The sequence below is a fragment of the Notamacropus eugenii genome, chromosome 4 (genome assembly GCF_028372415.1).
Source record: "Notamacropus eugenii isolate mMacEug1 chromosome 4, mMacEug1.pri_v2, whole genome shotgun sequence".
Lineage (NCBI taxonomy): Eukaryota > Metazoa > Chordata > Mammalia > Diprotodontia > Macropodidae > Notamacropus > Notamacropus eugenii.
Window position 1 is genome coordinate 12107140 of NC_092875.1, and position 21011 is coordinate 12128150.

Below are 21011 nucleotides of genomic sequence, written 5' to 3' on the forward strand. Positions count from 1 at the left end.
CCTCGTGGGCCTGTGTAGACATGGAGCAGTCACCTTGGTCTTCTGGTTAATACATGTCTAAAATGGGGGAAGAGGGTGGGGTGTGCTCCATCCCTCAGGCTGTAGGCAGCTTGTGAGCTTGCTCAGAGGGCTGCATGCATCCTGAACACTTGGGCGACCAGGGTCAGGAACAGCAAGGAGCACGTCTCGGTCAGTCACGGCCAGGCATTGGAGGAGAGCCCCAAGGGTTCGAGGGCTGGCTCCACAAGGCTCCCTCTCCTCTCAGGGAGAAGCCAGCCAGTCCATGAACACATCACATTCTTGCTGTATGCCAGGTCCTGAGGATACAAAGAAAGGAAAAGGCTGTCCCTGCCCTAACAGCTATGGCAAACTTACCTATACCACGTACAAGCTTGTTCAGACAAGCTAGGCCTATCTGGAGATAATACCAGGGAAGACTGAAAATAAGGGGGCTTGAGGAAAGCTTTGGTTGAAAGTTGGGACTTACAGGAAGCCAGGAGGTCAGTGGTCAGAGAGGGGGAGAGTGGGCCAGGCTTGGGGGACGGCCAGAGCTGAGAGATGGAGGGTCTTGTTTATGAAACAGCCAGGAGGCCAGGGGCACTAGATGGAAGAGGACGTGTGAAGCAGTGAAGGGGCAGCTTGTAGAGAGAGCCATGGGACTTTGTTGAGGAGGGGGTAGCACAGTCAGACCTTGGAAGCTGAATGAGGGCTGGATTGAGGCAGGCAGAGCCCCCAGCAGCTTCTGCAGTAATCAAGGTGTGAGGGGATGAAGGCCTGCACCCAGATGGGGGTGGTGTCAGAGGAGAGAAGGGACAGATTAGAGGCATGCTGCAGAGGTGATATTGGTGAGAGATGCTGCTCAGGTGAGATGGACAGGCCTTGGTACAGCTTGGATGTAGGGAGGGAAGTCCAGGATGACTCCTGGGTTGGGACCCTGATGGACTGGGAGAAAAGCAGTGTAATAGGAAAGGTGGAGGAAGTTTAGAGGGAAGGAGAATGAGTTCTGCTTTGGACACATTGAGTTAAAATGTCTGTCAGACAGTTGGAGATGTAAGACTCTAGGTCAGCCAAGATAGTGGAGCAGGCCAGGTAGGTTTGAGAATCATCCGCACAGAGATGATCATTAAATCAGTGGGAGCTGATGAGATCACCCTGAGAAGTGGTACAGAGGGAGAAGAGAAGAGGGCCCAGCACAGCCCTGGGGCCCACATAAGGTGAGAGGACATGATCTTGAGGAGAATCCAGTGAAGGAGAAGGAAGGAGGCAAGGTGCGGGAGAGAGAGAGGCAGAAAAGGAAGAGGGCAAAGAACACCAAGGAGGGAATGAAGGACAGTGTTGCAGGCTACAGAGAGGCCAAGGGGAAGCAGGATGGAGAAAAGGCCACTGGTCACTTTGGAGAGAGCAGTTCCAGGGATATGATGAGGTTGGAAGCCAGATCATCAGGGTTGAAGAAGAAAGAGAGGAGAGAGTGGAGGTTCCTGTTGTAGAAGCCTTTTGGAGTTTAGTCCCAAAGGTAGAAGACAACATGACCATAGAAGGGAAGGAAGGGTCAAGAGGGTTTTTAGGATGGGAGAGACATGAGAACAAGTAGAGGAGTCAACGCCTTGGCAAGGAGAAAGACAGCCTCATCAGGGGAGACACGGGTGAACGAGAATGTGGCCGAAGTCATCTGAGAAGAGGGAGCGCATGGCAGATGTAAAATATGAGGTTTTTAAGAGCCATGTCCTTTGTTTTACAGAGGCAAGAATTCAGAATCCTGTGGTCTTTGCTCTGGGACTGGCAGGGCCTTTAGAGGCCATCGAGTTCATCTCATTTTATAGTTGAGAAGATTGAGGTGTGACTTGCAAAAGTCACTGGGTCAATGTCAGAAGCAAGATTCACACCTAGCCCTTTCCTGATTCCTAGGCTAGTCTTCTTTCTGCCACAACTTGTCCCCTCACATTCACTCAGACATGATGGCCTCAGACAACACTTGTCAGTAGAAGCTGTCAGAGCAGCCTGGCACCTCGAGAGCGGGGCTCGGTGTCAGGAACACCTGGTTTGCATCCTACTGCTGCCAGCTTGGTCAGGTTACTTTGCCCTTCTGGGCCTCAGGTGGTGACCCCTTGCATTGGCAGAGAGAGTCCTCAGCACTAAAAAAATTCTTCTAGGACCTCATTTCCAAATGATAGAAGGAGTAGGGATTTGTCAAGTAGTGGATGGGGTCCCAGGAAGCATTGCTGGGCCAGGACACCAAGCTGTGCACCCTGAGGCAAGGGGGTACCTTCTCTGAGTCTCTGTACCCTCATCCATGCAGTGGGGCCAGTTGGCTCTGCTCACTTAGCTGAGGTATTGGAGGCTCTAATGGGATGATGTGTGCTTTAACAATGTCAGCTCTCCTAATTGTTATTCTTAGGGCTTACTTGAGTCTCTGGTCTGAAATATGTGGTCTTGTGAGGGGCCTCTGCAGGGTGGGAGGCATCTTCCTGAACTCCCTCTTTTCCTTTCCCACCAGCTCACATGTCTGAAGCGGCCTTTAGTCGTCATCCATGAGTTGTTTGACAAGTCTATCATGGACATTTCTTGGTAAGACAAGTTTTAGTTCTTTCTCCGAGACCAAAACACTCATATAATCTAGTCATGTAGGGCTGTACACACAGGCACAGCTCATCCTTTTGGTCCCTTTTTTTTTGAAGAGCCTCAGTGACCAGGCTTTATGTGGTTGGTGAGAGTCCCTGTACTCATGTGCCCAAGCTGCCATCTGACCTGTGATCTAAGAGAACGCTGTGTAAGCAGGTTCATTTACTGTGCAAAGGATGTGATTTTAGTCTTGCCTGGAAGGCCAATGGGCCTCTGGCCTAGTGTTGGACAACACTCTGGTGTCTGCATGGCAGAGTGGGAAGTGACCAGGACAAGGGCCCCGGGTCCACTCTCGTGGCCTTCCTTGGCATCTCTGTAAACAGAGAATGACTGACGACCCCCGAGCTCACAGGCTCCCAGGTCGTGAGGGAAGCACCAGATTTAGAGTCAGCAAGGCAAAATCCCCTGGCCTCTGAGCCTTACCTTGCTGATCTGTAACTAGGGCCAGTGATCCATGGGGTACTTTCCTCCCAGGACCATGGTCAGATGGAGTGAGGTCCTTGAAGCCCACAGAGAGCTGCTCTTTCACAGCCTTAAAGCATCCCCTGAGTGGAAGTGCTCTGTCCTGCTAGTTAGCTTCTAATTAAGCTAAGAGTTGCTGAGGACGACCACCTTTTTTTTTACCCGTTATTTTCATTCCTTTGCAGGACCTTAAACGGACTCGGCATCTTAGTGTGCTCCATGGATGGCTCTGTGGCCTTTCTGGATTTCTCCCAAGATGAACTTGGGGACCCCCTGAGTGAGGAGGAGAAGGTACTGAGCTTGTCTCATCATCACCTGCAGGCACAGAGAGGTGGGAGAAGGCCCAGCAGGCAGTCCCTTGTCCCTTGTGCTCAGGGGGGATGGCCAGGCCCACTCGGCCTCTTGTGCTCACCTGTCACCTGGTGTCTCAGGGGGAGGAAAATCAATAAAGACTTAGTCTTCCATCCTCCTCCTCTTTCTACTCTAAAGCAGCAGTTGCCATCCTAGGAATGTGTTCTGTGCATGGTTGCGCCAGACAAGAGCAGAGGGTGGTTCCGGCCCTCAGGGACCTTGAGTTTTCCCCAAAATGTCACAGGATTAGATTTAGCATCTGCTCCATTTCCCCTCCTCGCCTTCTCAAAGGATAACAGAAGAGAAGGATTCTGGCACAGCTGGATGGCCCATTGGTCATGCCCACTGCCCCGGGGCACTCCCCATCTGTAGCCCCACTCCCAAAGGACAGACCAGACTCAGACCTTCCCTCTCCAACACCAACTGAGGCAGACCCCAAGGGCTTTGGTGGGCCACCGCGCCTTTAAATACCATTTAGAGAAACCCACTCCAAACTGGTTTAATGGGTCTCTTTGAGGTAACAGGCCAAGAACCTGCAGGTCCTGGAATTGCTTTATATCAGTCTCCAAAGGGTCCGAACATCCCCTTTACCCAGCGTCCCCTTCTGTGCTCCCTCCAATCCCTGTAGCATAAACTGTTTTCAGAGACTATCTAAAAATCTGGGCTGCTTCTCCCTGCTCATCCTAGGATGGTTCCATGGTGTGGGCATGCCCATGGCAGGCCTCACTGTCTGGTGGACTGGGAGGCAAGGCCCTCACCTTCTCTAGGTGTGTTTCCTTATCTTTAGAATGATTCTCCTCATATCTCCCCAGCCCTGTCCAGTGGTCATTCCCAAGGCAGGATGAGGTGATGTTTCTTGAGGATGTTTTGTTTGCAAAGGTCTAAAAAAAAACCAGACGTGGCTACCTCCTCCTTGTTGGCCCTGGGATCTGACCTGACAGCGATGGGGCAGCACAGGCTGGAGTTGGGACCAGGGCCCATGAGACACTCTGGAATCACAGGCAGGTCAGCTGGGGCTGCAGACCAGCTGCTTCCCCAGACCCTCTGAGCCCAGCAGAGAGTCACTTTTCAGTTTGGGGCTTCATCTCCTGCTCTGGGGAGCTCCTATAGGCAGAGATGTCCTTTTATGTCCATTAGGCCTTAGTGAACAGGAATTAATCAGAGTCTCAAAGGCAGCAGCTTTTGATCATCACAAAGGGGCATCCAAGAAGAGGCTGGAGATGAAGCAGTGGGAGGCTGGGAGCATCCACACTCATTCACCTGCCAAGGCCCAGTCTGAAGCAGGCTGTATGGAGGAGGCAACCTTGAGGAGCTTCTAGAATGAACCCTTGTGTTGAGCCAGAACACTCTGGGCTCCATTTCTCCTCCTGATGTCAGTAACAGAGCCTCCTGTGAGGAGCAGGCTATGACAGAATCATCTCCCTGTGTGACCTTGGGCAAGTCCCTTCTCCTTTCTGAGCCCCAGTTTCCTGCTCTGTAAATGGGGATGGTAACCACCACATTGTTAGGACTGAAAAGTCTATCTCAGTAAGAAGAGTCTTTGGAGGCAGCTGATCTTCAACGACGTGAGTGTCTCAATTCGCACTAGTCACTGAGGTTGTAGCACGGATTCCAGAACCTTACTTGTCAAAGCCTCTTTTCATTCTCAGAGCCACATTCATCAGTCCACGTACGGGAAGAGCCTCGCCGTGATGACGGAGGCTCAGCTCCCCACCACCATCATTGAGAACCCCGAGATGCTCAAGTACCAGCAGAGGCAGCAACAACAGCTGGGCCACAAGAATTCAGTGTCCCGGGAAGCTGGCTCCAGCCCTAAAGTGGCCAGCATGGTGAATGGTGAGAGTCTGGAAGACATTAGAAAGGTGGGTCTCTGCCTGAGCCTGAGTGCCTGCCTGTAGAGGACCAGCTTCGGGCTTCTTCCATCTGGGGGTCGGGCATGTGGTGGGCTACCCCCAGGGGGCTTCCTGTCCATAGAGAGAGATAGAGCAGTGTCAGCATGACCAAAGGCGGTGTGGGAGCAAGTCCTGTGTCTCCTCATGTCTGTTAGAAAACTTCACAGACTTGCCAAGGCAGGGCTGCCTGGCCAGCCTGGGAGCTGGGCTTTGAAGGGTATGATCAATGGCAAAAAAGGGCCATCCTAAGGGAGGAGGCTAGGACTAATCACACGTGGGGAGGCAAGCAAGGAGGTGGCAGCCCAGGCAGAAAGTGGGGAGGGCATGGCTGGGGGTCTGAGTGGGGGCAGAGAGGGAAAAGAAAGGCTGAGCCCACATGTCTCTGACTCATTTAAGCGACTTTTTGGGCCTCTTTCTTCCAAGGATGTACAGAGCCCTCGTTGGCTGTCTTCATCTGGGGCAGGAGGGCTTCCCTCTGGTGTCCTGGCCTCTTGGGCTGTAGAATTCCACAGGTGACCACTTCTGTTCAATCAGAGTTGCCAGAACGTTTTTAAAAGACAAATTCACAAACCCCAGTGCAGGAACCCTGATCGTGAAGGACCTGACCCTCTGCCACCTTGTTTGCTTTCTTGGTTAAGATTAAGATAGGAAAAGGAAACTGACTTAAGTCCTCTTGGACAACCTCAAAGTCTCTTTGGAAGTACCCATTTTTCTCTCACGAGAGTCTCCTGGAGACCTGATCTTTTAAGTTCATCCAGTAAGTCCTCCTGTTTACATTGTGATCCTGGAAAGGAAAGAAACACCCTGGACTTGCTTGCCAATCATCAGTCAGCTCCTTAGGTTTTCATCTCAGGTTGATTTCCAGGGCTTCTTGTGGCCCAGTGTTCCTGGCCCTTCAATGTGTAGAAAATCAGTGGAGAGATTTTAGGGAGGAGCAGCTTGTGCCTACCTGGGAGGGTAAGGTCAGTTTGCTCAGGAGGACAGAGGCAAAGGGAATCTTGTCCTCACTGCAGGGGGTTCGTCTTCTCATTCCAGCCTCTCTGCAATACTTGGGAATAGGAGAGAAGGGGATTCCTTTTCATTTGAATTGTTTTCCCTTGGCAGAATCTATTAAAGAAGCAAGTGGAAACGCGGACAGCTGATGGTCGGAGGAGGATCACACCCCTTTGTATTGCTCAGCTGGACACTGGGTATTCATCAAGGTTTTGGTTTTCTCTGTTACCTGTGGAAGACTTAATCTCCCTTTATTTTGGTGTCTTCCTGGAGGACAACTCCAAGTACTCCTTGGGCATGGCTTTCTCAGGCCTTGAGGTGTTGGAGGTTTTCTCCATTTATCTCTACAGCATCCTCCCAGCTTGGGAGCAGTGAGGTTCTATGCCTCAGGACCCACATGTTAGCCATTTTCACTGGCCATGGACCCAAGGGCCCCAACCCAAACCAGTGTATGTCAGGAAGGTTTCCTAACTTTGGTTCAATTTAACCTGACTGAAGCAAAGCCGAAGATGCCCCCAGATGCCCCACACACCCTGGCTCTTCCCACCATGCTAAGTGTTTGCCTTGACCTTGTGGCCTCTATCATCCCACATGCCTTACTTTCTTCTTAGTTTTTAATGACAGCCACAGAGTCATAGGATTGGGGATGGGAACTTGGCAGCTGTCTCATCTTACCGCCCCACTTCACAGAACAGGACTCTTGACAGAGACAGTAACCTGCCAGGATTTAGACCCATATCTGATTGCCAAGTCTGATGCCCTTTCCACTGTGCAGCCCTGCTGGGACTCTGGGCCCTGTTCATGCCATCTCCTCTTCTGGATGGCATCCTGTCCTCCTCAACACTTAATCAGGGAGGGACCATGCCCTCAGGCCACTCTGTGGCCCATTTTGCTCCTTCGGGAGTCATCTGTGGAACAAAGGGCCACAGGTCAGTCTCACTGGCCATTTATATGAGAGGTTGTGGAGAGGCTGCTTCTTCCCATTTGGACTGAACCTCCAGCTCTGCAGCCCCACTCGGGCTCAACAGCAGAACTTATTGGGAAGGGATCATCCAGGAATTCTTAGATCCTTCTGGAGTAGAGACCTATTTTGAGGTTCTCCCACCTCCCAGTTAACCATCCACTGAGTGATTGTGTTTCCACGTGTGGCAGATTGAGCTGAATGTACACCGCATGCCCGCCCATGCCCTCCTCCTCTCCAAGTGTGTACATGGCAGTGTATATATGCATATGTGAACGCACGTTCTTTTTTCCATTCTCAGGCACAGCCTCTATTCAGGGGTAACCTACATTTAGTCCGATATTCTGTGTCCTAAATTTACCAGCTTCCTTCTCCCTTCAGACTTGTGTAGAGCCCGGCTATTGGTGTAGTTAAGAGGACAGTATACAGATTCATGGAGAGAGGAAGAGGCAGAGGAGGGAGGGAGGGCCCTCCCATCCATGAGCTGATGAGCTGTGCTCATGAGGAAGTCAGGATCCCCACTTGCCCCCAGAGTGGATTGCTGAGCCAACCTGTATTCAGTCCACTGGTCCCCTGACTGGTTCACGGTCTGTAACAGCAGGGACCCTGACGTACACAGGAGGACCTGCTTTTCTAAAAGGATAGCAGCTTTTGAGTGGTTAGCAGTCACTTTATTCCAGCACATTTTATCATTCACTTAGATCAAGGGGGAAAGTCAGCAAATAGAAAGAGATCAGGCTTCCAGCTGCCTGCCTGTAAACAATACTACATCATACAGCAACAGACAGGTAATTATCTGACCATACGGACACAGCTACCAGAGAGAAGCACCAACATCTGGGTTTTCAGACCAGGGGCTCCTTAGTGGCTGCCCAGGGGCTCATCTGGCCAAACACTTGCAGTGAGGAAGCCCCCAAGGAAAACCTCACCTCAAAGTATTTATACATTTTTCAGAACCAGAGGGCATCAAGAGGCCCTTGGGAACCAGTAAAGGTGTGGGTCTGCCCTAACCAAGCTTCCCCTAAAGGAGAAGATCTTTAACTGTCGTTAGCATTCCCCTCCTCAGGTCCCAGAAACAACTTCAAGCTGACTTTTCTGTTTGCGGCTCTATAACTCAATAGCTTTCCTTTCAAGAGGCAGAATGACTCAGAGTGATGGAGGTGGTCGTGACCAGATCTCTTATTTCTGATGTGCTTATCCTCCCAAGGACCCTATGAAGTAGATAATGGAGGTATTGAGGAAACTGAGACCCAGAGAGACAAAGGCCGTGATTGGGCTGGCACCAGACCCAGGCCAGGCCCTCTCCATGCACTGCAGTGGGGTGCCAGATATTTATCGAACCTTACACTTTTTAAAACACTTTCTTCACACTTGGGTGAAGGTGCACTCTTAAAACTGACCAGACAGTGGGCTTACACCCACAGTTGCCCTGGCATGGACAACCTAAGTAGCCTTTCACTGCCAGATTCATCCCCGGGTGCCCTAGTAAAGTCAGGCTGCCAGGATTCCTTTAGGCACCTAGATACTGGGCACATGCCCTTGGGAGGCAGGAGGTGACCCTCAGTTGTCCAGAGGAACATCTGCTCACCTGCTCAACTGCCTTAGGCTGTGCTCTGGTGTCCCCTGCCTTGGAGCACAGGCTGGTTCTACCTTGTCAGGAAAGATAGGTGGTGGAGAATCAGAGGCTATTGACCCTGACCCTGTGCTTGGCTCTTGTCCAGTGAGGCTTGGTAGAATGTCTGGGCTGGGAGGATCATAGAACATACAACCTCACAGACAGATGGGCCTGAGAACATGGAATGTTGTGGAGGGAAGGACCAGAGAACAGTCCCAGAGATGAGAACCGCCAGCTTCAACACAAAATGTCAGATCTTGAAAGGATTTCACTTAGATATGGAGTGTAGAATGTCCCATCTGGGAAGGGCCTAAATAAGTGGCCTTGCATTCCAGCTCCTTCATTTTCTAGAGGAGGACACAGAAGCCTGGGGCGGGAAAGGGGTTTCGTCCCATGTACGTGACTTGGTGACAGCCCAGCCACATGGTGGCCTCCTCTCGCCCAGGCCAGGACTCTTGCTGGGGCCCCATGCTGGCCTGTAGGTGAGCTGGTGGTCGTATAGGAGAGGTAAGGAAGCTATTTCCCTTACTTCAGATATTTTCTAAGTAAAAGGGAGCAGCTCAGAACTGAAGGTGACAGAAGGTGGGGGCCAAGGGCTCAGAGCTCCAGATGTGACTCTCCAGCGTTTCCCCTGACACCTTGACTAAAGGTTGGCGGCTTCTAGTAGAAAAGAGGTTGTGGTAGACTCTTGGTCTTTACTTTAGGAAGCAGGAAAACTGTAGGAACAAGGACAAAGGTTGTCCAGTGCTTCACTAAAGCATTTCCAGGCCAAGATCTCTGATGGGTGTGGGATGGGACCACTCTAGACTCCACTCCCACTCTCATCTCTCGTGGCCCTGCTCCCAGCTCTGCTGTGAGGTGATGGCCATGCCAAGGACTTTCACTTCTGTCCTTCCTTGTCCCTGGAACCGTGCCAGGCTCTGCATGCCGTATTCATTTAATAAGTGTTTGAAGACTCCCTGATTCAGCCAACAAGCATTCATTAAGTGCCACTTGTGAGCTGGGTGCGGTGTGTACTTGGTGCCCAGAGAAAAACAGCGAAGTGATGATGCCTCCCCAGAGGAAGCTTGCATTCCTCAAGGAAGATTGCATGTATGGACATAGGGCTTACGTAGAACAGATACAGAAGAGAGGCAAGATTGTTTTGACCAGGAGGTTAGTGGCATTCGGGACGCATCAGGACCAACTTTAAGTAGAAGGTGTCCCTGAGCTGAATAGTGAAGAAAACCAGACATTCTAAGGGTGAAGGTAAGGAGGACGAGCACTCCAGGCATGGGAGACAGCCAGTACAAAGGCCCAGAGGTGGGAAATGAAGCACTGTGTGATAGGACAGCGAGGAGGCTGATTGGACAGGAACAGAGTGTGCATAAGGAGGCTGGGGAGGTAGCTGTCAGCTTGAGGAAGGCTTGGAGCTAACATCTTCCATGTACCCTGTTGGCCATTTGTCAGGATGGCAGGTGAATGAGGTGACCCCACTGGCTTATTTGGGTACAGGTTCTACCTGCCCAGCACAGGTGTCATAGGCCCACCTGTGTCCTTATCATGTGACTGCTCCCTGCACCCACTGGGATAGATGCTCTTGCCAACTCTTGGGATCCCAGTCTTGTGGATTACACACACCTGTGCTCAGAGGCTTACCAGTTTTCCAGGAACCTTGGGTCACCCTGAAGCACAGGAAGAGACTTGAGAGGCAATACCTTCCTTGGACATTCCCCCCAGAGCTATCTTTGTCTCAGAGACAGTGATCCAGTATTAAGTGCAGAGACATCTTGTGTGTGTGTGTGTGTGTGTGTGTGTGTGTGTGTGTGTGTGTGTGTGTGTGTATCTGCACCCGCACACATGTCTATGTCTGTTGGTGGCCATTGATCAGGCACTGGACTTTTCTATGCCTCAGTTTTTTTGTGTATGAAATGGGAATAAGGATATCCCTACTCTACTTTTGCTTGACTCTGGGATCTTGGTGAAGCCCAAATGATATGACTTTTAAGCTGCAAAAGTGAAAAGGTCCATAAACGTGGGGTGTCACTATGGGCCTCCAGGGAAAAGGCTTGGGGTGTGAATGGGTCGCTGGCTTCCTTCCCTTTATCAGACAACTGGGTCTCAGGCATCTGCTATGTTTCTGTGCAGGGACTTCTCCACGGCCTTCTTTAATAGCATTCCTCTCTCGGGATCTCTGGCGGGCTCCATGCTATCTTCTCAAAGTAACCAGCAGCTCATGGCTCTGGACTCCACGGCCACCAACTCCCTCAGCACGTCAAAACCTTCCTTGGAGCCTGTGGTGTCAAGTCTAAAGCCTGCAGGGGATGCTGTCAACAAAGACAGGTCAGTGTGTGGGAGAAAATGGCTGAATCTCAAGGGATCCTACCGTCTTCCGTCAGGCCCTCTGGGCCCCTAAAGGACAGATTGGGAAATGCTTTCTCATCTTGCCACAAAATCTCACTTCATAATGTTCTCCATGCTCTCAGTTCTCGTTGTCTCCTGTCCTTTAAGTTAATAGTGGTTCTGTCCGTGTGACTAAAGGCTGTGTGTTCCCAGCACTACTAGGGAGTAGTCCCCCATATCACTGGCTGCACGCATACCACACATCCCTGTGCTGCCTGTGGTGTCCTTTGAGATCCTGTGCCACCCCAGAGAGGGTCAGGGGGAAGAATGACCGACCATGTGCTTTCTTTTGGGAAGAATTTTGTGTCACAGAGAATACTGGAAGCTTCATCTTCCCAGGTGGGATGCTGCCCACTTCTCTCCTCTGTCTCCCCCTGGGGTCCAGCTTGTAAGCGATCTTTAGGAGCTGACTTGGATCTCTCAGTTGCTTGTTCCATGCCCTGGTTTGTTTGTCGACCTGCATGTCGGGTGTTTTATCCAGTTTGTCTTGTGGGGAGTTAAGCCAATCTCTTTCCCATTGTTAACAAATTTAGTGCCCCCAGCGCATGATGTGAAATGTTACCTGTGACTTTAGAGAGCCCCACCATCAGCTCTTTTTCCCATCTTTTGTTTATTTGGTGATATTCCTCTGGCCACCTCCTTTCAATAGTCTATTCTTTTGGGGGGGTTGGGGAGATGGTAAGTATTTGGGGTTAAGTGACTTGCCCAGGGTCACACAGCATCTGAGACTGCATCCGTCCTCAGGTCCTCAGGACTCCAGGGCTGATGTTCTGTCCCCTGCGCCACCTAGCTGTCCCCATTCACTAGTCTGTTCTTAAGCACGCGTCTCCTCCACCACTTCCCTAACAGCCTTGGCTTCAAGGCCTCTCTTTAGAGAGGAATCATTTCCACGTGTTGGATAGCTTTGATTTTTACCAAGTTTTTCCCTCCCTCAGAATTATCTTTTTCCCTCTGACCTGTGATTCAGCAGTTATACATCAGGTCTTTACCCTGTGAACAGTCAGTCAGCCGTCTTTATTAGACACCTACAGTGCATAAGCCTTTCTTGCTCTAAGAACACACATTGTCTCAGGGTGGCAAACCTTGTTTGTTTGTAGAAGCGTGTAGAAAGCACACACAAAGCATTGCCAGGCTGATGTGGGAGGAGACCCCATCACAGGTATGTGACATGGAGAAAATCGAGGAACTTAAGAGGTGGAGGGAGGTGGGGGTGATGTGCCAGGTACCAGAGTAAGCAGCACAAAAGCACAGGGAAACAAAGACCAGTTAAGCTGGATCATAGAGTTCAGGAAGGGGGGGAGTGATGGGATAGAATAAGGTTGGAAAGAGAAGTTGGACCCAGATTGGGAAGAGATGTAGAAGCCAGATGGAGTTTATGTTTGATCCTAGCAGGAACAGGGAGTTGGGAGTTTGAGTAGGAGAAGGGCATCATCGGGCATGTGCTTGAAGACAATCCCATTTGCAATTTAGAAGTGGTCCAGGTGACAGGGGAGGGGCACCTAAGCTCAGTGATGCCTATGTGAGTGGAGAAGTGGGGGGTGGGGGAGGCCAGAGATAGAGAGAGGGGAGTAGCACCAGGAGATACGAGGAAATGAGAGGTTAAGGGTAATGCAAAGGCACTGGGATGGTGCTGCACGGCCTTAGCAGTGAGAGGGGAGGGTCTATTTTGACATCCATTTCCAAATTTCCAGGAGGCAGTTGCAGGTGTGTGACTAGGGCTAGATGTGGAGATAGTAATTAAACCAAAGAAGCTGTTGAGGTCCGAATGACAGCAAGTGCGATTGTTTGAGATTCCCAGGAAATCAGTAATGGCCTAGTGATGGAAGGCAGTATAAAACCCAAGGGAGAGCAGAGCTGCATATTTCAATGGCTCCTGCCTCCCTGCCTCACTCCCAGAGAACTACTCCTCAAGGAACAGGTTTTTGCCACAGTAGTTAACACAGTGTCTGGATCCCAGGAAGACCTTAATAAACATTTTTTGACTGCCTGATTGATGAAACAGAACCATCCCATTGAAAAAAACCAGCACAGGGAAAAAAGGTCCGACAATACGTCTCCCTTGGCCACACACACTCTCATCCGCCAAGTCCACCTGCATATTGTGTTTCCTCTGGGCACCTAAGTCACTCTGGCTTTACAGTGCCTCTCTTCCTTTTGACAACTTGCCCTTCTCCTCCAAGACCTGAGTTTTCTCTCTGAGTCATCAGCCTTTCCTTCTGGAGTGTGTCCTTTACTTCTCAGGCGAATTGTGTCCTGTGGAGTGTCAGGATAGAGGATCCTGCTTATTCTGAATCTGGTGAAACCTGCTTTTCCAAAGGAGAGTGGCTGCTGGCTAGTCTGGCTTTTTCTGCCCTAGCTCTTCCTTATTGGTGAGAAAGTGATCAGAATAGATTCTTCCCCTTGAAGGATGAAATGATTATGCTGGATCAGGAACTTACTTGATGCTCTGCATTTGGCAGAGAGAACTGTAGAAGGTATGCAGCTAGTGGAAATCCACCATCACTATCATCAATCAAGCATTTATTAAGTACCTGCTATGTGCCAGGCACTATGCTAAGTAGTGGGGATGCAAGAGGAGTAAAGGCAGTCCCTGCCCTCAAGGAGCTCATGCCTAGTGGGGGAGACAGAGTACAAACCGATTTATACAAAGGAAACTATGTATCAGATAAGTAGGAAATAATTAAAGGAGGGAAACACTAGCGTTCAGAGAGATTGGGAGAAGGCTTAGCTGGGACTTAAAGGAAGCGTGGAAGGTCAGTGTTCCAGGCATGGGGGCTGGCCAGAGAGAATGCCCAGAGTAGAGAGTTGGAGCTTGTTCGTGGAACACCCAACAGGACATTGTCAATGGATTAAAGAGTTTGTGAAGTGTAAGGAGACTAGAAAGGTGGGGAGGGGCTAGGTTTTGAAGGGCTTTGAAAGCCAAGCAGCATTTTGTATTTGCTCCTGGAGACAATAAGTTGTCATTGGAGTTTGTTGAGTAGGCAGTGATATAATCAGCTCTGAGTTTTAGAAAGATCCCTTTGGAGGATGGACTGGCAAGGGGAGAGACTTGAGACAGGCTGTGGTAACACTTCTAGCTCTGAGGTGATGGGAGCCTACACCAGGGTAGGGGCAGTGTCAGAGAAGAGAAGAGATGGAGAGGTGCTGGAGAGATGCTGTAGAGGCAACATTGGCAGGCCTTGGCCACAGCTTGGAAATCAAGGTTGGGAGTGGGAGTGGGGGGTGTGAGAGAGAGAGAGAGACATCCAGAATGACTCCTAGACTGAGAACCTAGGGACCAGGAGGAAGATTTCCTTTATAGAAATAGGGAAGGAAGGAGAGGGAAGGGCTTGGGGGAAAGAGAGTGAATTCTGTTTTGAACATATTGAGTTAAAGGTGTCTGTGGTATACATGAAAGTACATGGGCAGAGATGTTGAGGCAGGAAAGTTAGATCTGAGAATCCTCAGCAAAGAGATGGTCATTAAATCCGTGGGAGCTGATGGGATCAGCCAGTGAGTGAGAATAGAGGGAGGAGGGCCCAGAACAGAGCCCTGCCATCTGTGCTTAGAGAAAAGTCCAACAGAGAAGACAGGAGGAGAACCAGGAGAGGGGGAGTGTCCTGAAAACCTAGGGAGAAGAGAACACCGAGGAGAGTGAGGGTGGAGAAAAGGCTGTTAGATTTGGCAGTTAAGAGACTGTCATGAGAAAGGGAGAGGAGAGAAAGTGGAGGTACCTTCCCAGGCCTAGATAACCTTTTCTAGGAGTTTAGCTACAATAGGCAGAAATGCAAGGAGCTCCGCAGAACTCTCCCAAACAGACCTAGAACATGTTTCAGACCAAATGCAGATCAGGAAATCCCCTCCCCCAAATAACTGCAATTTCCAGACCATGTTGGTATAGTGATACACAGACAGTTCTCTGGACAAAGTCTGGCCAGGAGCATGATGCACAAAGTGCAGTGGGAGGCTGTGCCCTGGGGAAATAGAAGTCCCAGTCCCAGCCTCACCTTGTGCCAGGTGCAGAAAAAGTACCAACTGGCAACTCTGTTGCTCATTACCCAGTTCTGGGTCAGATTCAGGGGTAATAGAGGAGGAGACTGGCACTTAAGGGTGACAATTTAGAGTGAGTGATGACAACAGGTAGCCAGCAGCAGTGTGGTTCAGACCCCCCAGGAACAAAAGCCTCAGAGAAAAACAGACTGGACACAGATTCAACTAGAATTTCAGAAAGAGGTGGGGGAAAAGTTTAGAATGTTTTATAAATGAAATGAGAATACTTGAGGAAAAAAATTGAAAAAGAAATGAGACCTATGGAAGAAAGAACTAGAAAAAGAATTAACTGGTTGGCACAAGAGGTACAAGATCTTATCCAAGCAACAAACTCCTTCAAAATTAGAATGGGTCAGATAGAATATGATGATTTCATGAGACAAGGAATATTTTTTAAAAGTCAATGGAAAAGAAAAAGAAAAGAAGAAAGGTTATCATGTAGCAAGCTGGGTGGCTCAGTGGATATCTTCTTGAGTTCAGATCTGGTCTCAGACACTTACTAGCTGTGTGACCCTGGGCAAGTCACTTACCCCTGTATCCCTCAGTTCCTGCCCTATAAAATGAGCTGGAAAAAGAAATGTCAAGCCACTCCAGTATCTTTTCCAAGAAGACCCCAAATGGGGTCACGGAGAATCAGACACAATTAAAACAACTGACCAGCAACAACAGTCTTAAAGGAAAAAACAACTGACGTGGAAAATAGAAGGAGAAAAAAAATTAAGAATCATTGGACTACCAATGTTGTGAATCCAAAAGAAGAACCTAGATATGATGTTTCAAGAAATCTTAAAATATATGACACTAATTATGTCTGGCAACACTACTCTTACAGTAATCAAGGAGTCATGTTTTCATTGGGTGAGTTTGGTCCAAGTCACTTAACCCAAATTTCCCATTGACGAAAAGTGAATGATGGGCAATTTCCTTTTTTTGGACTCCAGGGTTGCAATAAAAATTGATAAAGTATTTCCAAGACTCCTAGAACATTCTAATTAAAAGCAGTCTTAAAAAAAATCATCAGAATAAAAGATTTTTAGTTTCTTCAAAAAAAAAAAAAAAAAAAAGAAATCTTAAAATAAAACTGCCTGGATCTCTTAAAACTGAAGGGCAAAGGAGTAGAAGTAGAATCCACTGGTCACCTCTTGAAAGAAACCCCAAAGTGAAAATTCCCGGGAACATTATAGCCAAAATTTAGAGCTTCTAGGACAAAGAAAAAAAATTAGCTGGAAATAGCCAGAAGCATCCAGAAAGGAAGAATTCAAGTACAATGAGCCACAGTGGGGAGCACACAGGATTGAGCAGGATCAGAGAGTTTGGAATAGGGATATTCCAGAATACAAAGTATATAAGAAGGATGACATAAAAGTACTTTCCTAGGGACCAGAGGCTAAGCTGCTTACATTCTTATATGGGGAGATGAAATAGCTGTTCCTTTTCAACCCTCTTACCATGAGGGGTCAGAGAGGGAGTCTAATGACACAGAAGGCCTGGGGGGCTCTTGTTATGTCTTGATGATCTTAAAAGAAGAATACAAAGGGTGGATAAAAGGAATACATTAGGTAGGGAACAGAAAAGAAAGTTAGAATTATCCCACATAATCCAAGCGTACACAGAGAAGTCTATAAACACAAGGAGGAGAGGTGGAAGAACTAGTCAACGCTTGAACTTCACTCATCTGAACTGGTCAAAGGAAGGAAGAATACACACACACACACACACACACACACACACACACACACACACACACACACACAGAGTTGGGTACAGAAATAGGTTTCACTCAACAGAAAAATGGGGGAAAGGGGAAATTAGAGGAAGGGCAGATTAAGGGAGGGATTAACATTAAGCAAAGCAACCTTCAAGTAAAGATGGACAAAATAGAGCCCTTTTTCAGGTGGTAAAGAATTGGATATCAAAGGGATGCCCATTGGTTGGTGGATGGCTGAACAAGATGTGGCATGTGCTTTTCATGAAATACTGTTGTGCTCTATGAAATGATGAGGGGGAGGCTTCAGAAAAACCTGGAAAGACCCGTATGAACGGATAGAGTGAAGTGAGAAGAAGCAGGAGGAGAATTTGCAATGAAAACATTAACATGAAGACCAAAGATTCTGAAAGACTCCAAAAGTGACCGTGGACAGCTCCAGTGGAGATGAGATACGCTTTCTCAGAGGTGGAAGTCTTAGTGTGAGGAAAGTGACAATCTGCACGCTTGTATGTGTACAGGCATTGCTTGGTTTGACTCTATATGCTTGTAACAGGTTTTGTTTTTCCGTTGTTCTCCATGGGGGAGAATGAGAGAAGGCAGATTTTTGCTAATTAAAAATAATAAAGCTTAACTTGAAAAAGATCATTTCATGGCAGCCTGGAAGAAGGTACTAAGCACCTTATTTTTATCAGTGTCTTGGATATAGGCCTAGTTGGCGTCCCCAGATAATCTGCAAATAACAGAAAGTCAGGGGGGATGGCAGCTCAGTGATGGGCGGATTCCATGAAGAACTTGGAACTTAATCTAATAAGATGAAACTTAATAGGGATAAATGTCCCCTTCCATTCAGACCCAAGGAATCAGCTCCCAAGTTAATCAGGACTCGGGTCATTTAGCTTTTCTTCTGAAAAGGATCCAATTGTTTTCATGAACTCTTGGGAATAATGAAGCCGTATTCCCACTGGGCTCTGCCTTGGTCAGGTCACCTCTGGAGTAGTGCTGAGAACCAGCAAGAGCCCCGAGAAAGGCACGATGACCTGGAGCCCTTGCATTGTGAAGATGGGCTCATTCAGTCACTGAACCAGTCAACCAGCCTTGCTTAATGATCTCTGTGCTAAACACTGGACATGCACAGAAGAAACAAACCTGTGCCTACTTGAGAAATTTCTGTCAGGCAGTCTACGGGCACTTGGTGCAGAAGATGCAGTCAGCATGCACCAGGGATTAAGGGCCAGTTGCTGGGAGTGTGAAGGATGGCAGAGCTGCCCGTGCTCTTGAACACCTTACCACTAATGAGGGAAGCAGCCTTCAAGAGCCATGTGCTGACAGGATGGCGACCAAGGGACAGCTCAACACTGAGCAGGGTCAGTGAAGGCTCCTCTTGAAAGCAGCATTCATTGGGGCCGAGACTTGGAAGAAGCCAGGAACCAGAGCCGAGTCAGAAGAAGAGAATGAACCCCACTCAGAGGGAGCTTGTAAACAGAATAAAAAGGCAGTAATTGCTGGAGGCTTCAGGAAAAGCTTTGGTTAAGGAAGGGAAGATGCCAAGGCATAGGGTGTTGGGGGTCATCCTTGGCCAAGAGAAGCCTCACTTCATCAGACACTGGAGATGAGGAGGGTGTGATGTTAAGGCATCTTGAAATGATGAGAAGGACTGAGGGGTGGTTAGGCTGGATGTTGTGGGGTCACCCCTAGCTTGTGGCAGCTCATTCTGTGTTGGGATCTTCCTCATGTCAAGCCTTTCATCTTTCCTCCCAGTTCTGCCTTCAAGGGCCAGGCAGAACTGCTAAGAAGTACGTCAGAGAGGAAGGAGAGGCCCTGAGCATGTATAGAAGAGCTGGTATGTGCCTGGACACTGCTAAGCACCTGGCGAATGTCATCCCATTCTAGCCCCACAACAACCTGCAGGTTAGGTGCTGTTACGATCCCCATTTTACAGTGGAGGATCCCATGGTGAGGAAGTGCCTGAGGCTTGGCTGTCTCTATCCACTGTACCGCCCTGTGCCTCTCACGGGGTGGTAAGAGGAAAGCAGTGAGCCATGAGATGGTGCTTATTACTCAGGGTGTATGAGGAGGTACGGATCTAGGGCTCTGCTCCCAGAGGCTTCATCTCTGCCCTCCCCTCTCCTCCAGGGAGCCCTCCTAGTGGTCTCTGCCTGAGAACCTTTCCCCCTTTGAGCCTTCCACAGGACGTGACCTGTGTGTTTGTGTGACCCCTGCCTGGACTGTCAGGTCCTCTAGGCCTGCATCTCTAGCCCAGGGCTCAACTTCATGAGGTGCTTGGTGCAGGGGATGGTGTTAGGCTTGGAATCACTAAGACCTGTGGTGGAATCTGTCCTGGATGAGGCACCTCAGCTTCAGCTTCTCCATCTGTAAAATGGGGATCCCTTACCTCCGTCACCTCCCTAGTTTGTTGGGGAAATTGAGTGAGAGAATGTATAGAAAGTGCTTGACAGACCTTAGAGTCATGTTAGCCCTTCTCGTTGTGGTGGTTAATAATAATCAGCCTCTTCTGTGTGCCAGGCCATGAGGATAGAAGGACAAAAAACCCAAGTATTTCCCGCTCTCAGAGAAACTGCAGGGCCTAGAGAGCTCTATACAAGACACATTTTTAGGAAGGGAAGGGAAGTTGCCAGTGGGGAGGTCCTAGCAGCTAGAGAGATGAGGCAGGGTCTCATCGAGGGTCTGGCACCTGCCCTGTACTGGAAGCTAGGAGGGAGGGTGTTCTAGGCCTGGCAGACACTCTGCAGGCAGGAGGTGGGACTTTCTTATCTCAGCAGAAAAATAAGAGGGAGGGCTCTGCTCTGGCAAAACTCATGACGTATGGTGGGAGACAGCATGCAGATGGCATCTAAGGACCAGACAGAGACAGGGTGCATTGGAAATGGTCAGCAGGTGAAGGGGGGTTGGGAATGGTCTCTTAGAGAAGGGGCGCCTTGGAGGTGCAGCAGAAACGTGCTTTTGGAGAGTTCTCGAGGGGCAGCTGATGGGCAGATATGCTGTTTATAGGTAGGAAAGCTTAGGTTCAGATCATGTTTCTAGAAAGCCTCAGCAAGAGTCCGAGGTCCCAGCCTCTGACCTCAGGGCTCTCCGTGAGAAGTCACTGGCCAAACTCATCCACACTTTGCTCCCGAGGACTGCCTTCCAGCCCTGGGCCTCTTGTCGCTGCCTGAGGACACTCCCCTCTGATTTTCCCCTTCGGACACATGCGTATCTCCTGCCCTCTGTTTGAGGGTGGGCTTGGCAGCAGTTTTCTGCTTGTTTCTGGAAACCTAGATCCCCGTTAATAACTGACTTGTCCTCATGTGAACGGGAGGCAGAAGGGAATTGGCACCTACTGTGTGCCAGGCACTGTGCTAAGGACTTGGAACACATTGTCTTATTTGAGCTTCACAGCAGCCGTGAAGAGCTGATGCTGTTGTCACCCCATTTTGTAGATGAGGGGACTGAGGCAAACAGGTTAAGAGACTGGCCCGCGATCAGCTCTATTTCGAGGTCCCATTTGAACTCAATTGGAGGCCTGCACTCTGGCGCCCCTTGTGGCCGTTTGAGTGTAGCTGTCGCAGGCGCCTTCCTGGGAGTTTCCTCTGTTTCACCTCTGGTGGGTACAGTTGCCAGTAGGGCATGCTTCAGAAAAGTGAGGTGCTTCATCTCTATTAAACTAACACAGGATTCGGGACCAATGCTGATGACACGGCTCCATTTCTGGGGCTCTGCTATGAGGGATGCTAATGCCAGGAGGGATCATTGCCTCCATGTTACAGATGAGATCCTGAGCTGCAAGGAGGTCCTTGGCTTGTTCTGCTGTATTTCCTCATCCCTAGAGAGCAAATGGGAGAGGGAAGGTGGCCCAAGATGGAGAGGGGAAGCAAACAGGATGATTTTTCCAGTTGGCTTCTCCCTCTAGCCCCCACAGAGTCACAGATTCCTGGGATCCACCGACTGTCTTTCAAGCCAATCCAGCTTAGAAAAGGTTGAGTTTCTTGGCATCTTCATGCA

At 49.4% G+C, this 21011-nt stretch overlaps 1 protein-coding gene across 4 annotated transcripts in view; it reads left to right on the plus strand.

Moving 5' to 3' along the window:
• HIRA (histone cell cycle regulator) overlaps positions 1-21011 on the plus strand; it is an 86587-nt gene that overhangs the window by 47601 nt on the left and 17975 nt on the right. For 2 of the 4 annotated variants that reach the window (XM_072599816.1, XM_072599818.1), the window contains 5 exons: positions 2495-2565; positions 3267-3372; positions 5082-5294; positions 6429-6526; positions 11021-11215. In XM_072599816.1, the coding sequence (XP_072455917.1) occupies positions 2495-2565; positions 3267-3372; positions 5082-5294; positions 6429-6526; positions 11021-11215 (683 nt within the window). The remainder of the gene's footprint in view (positions 1-2494; positions 2566-3266; positions 3373-5081; positions 5295-6428; positions 6527-11020; positions 11216-21011) is intronic. The other 2 variants (XM_072599817.1, XM_072599819.1) reach the window with 1 other exon arrangement.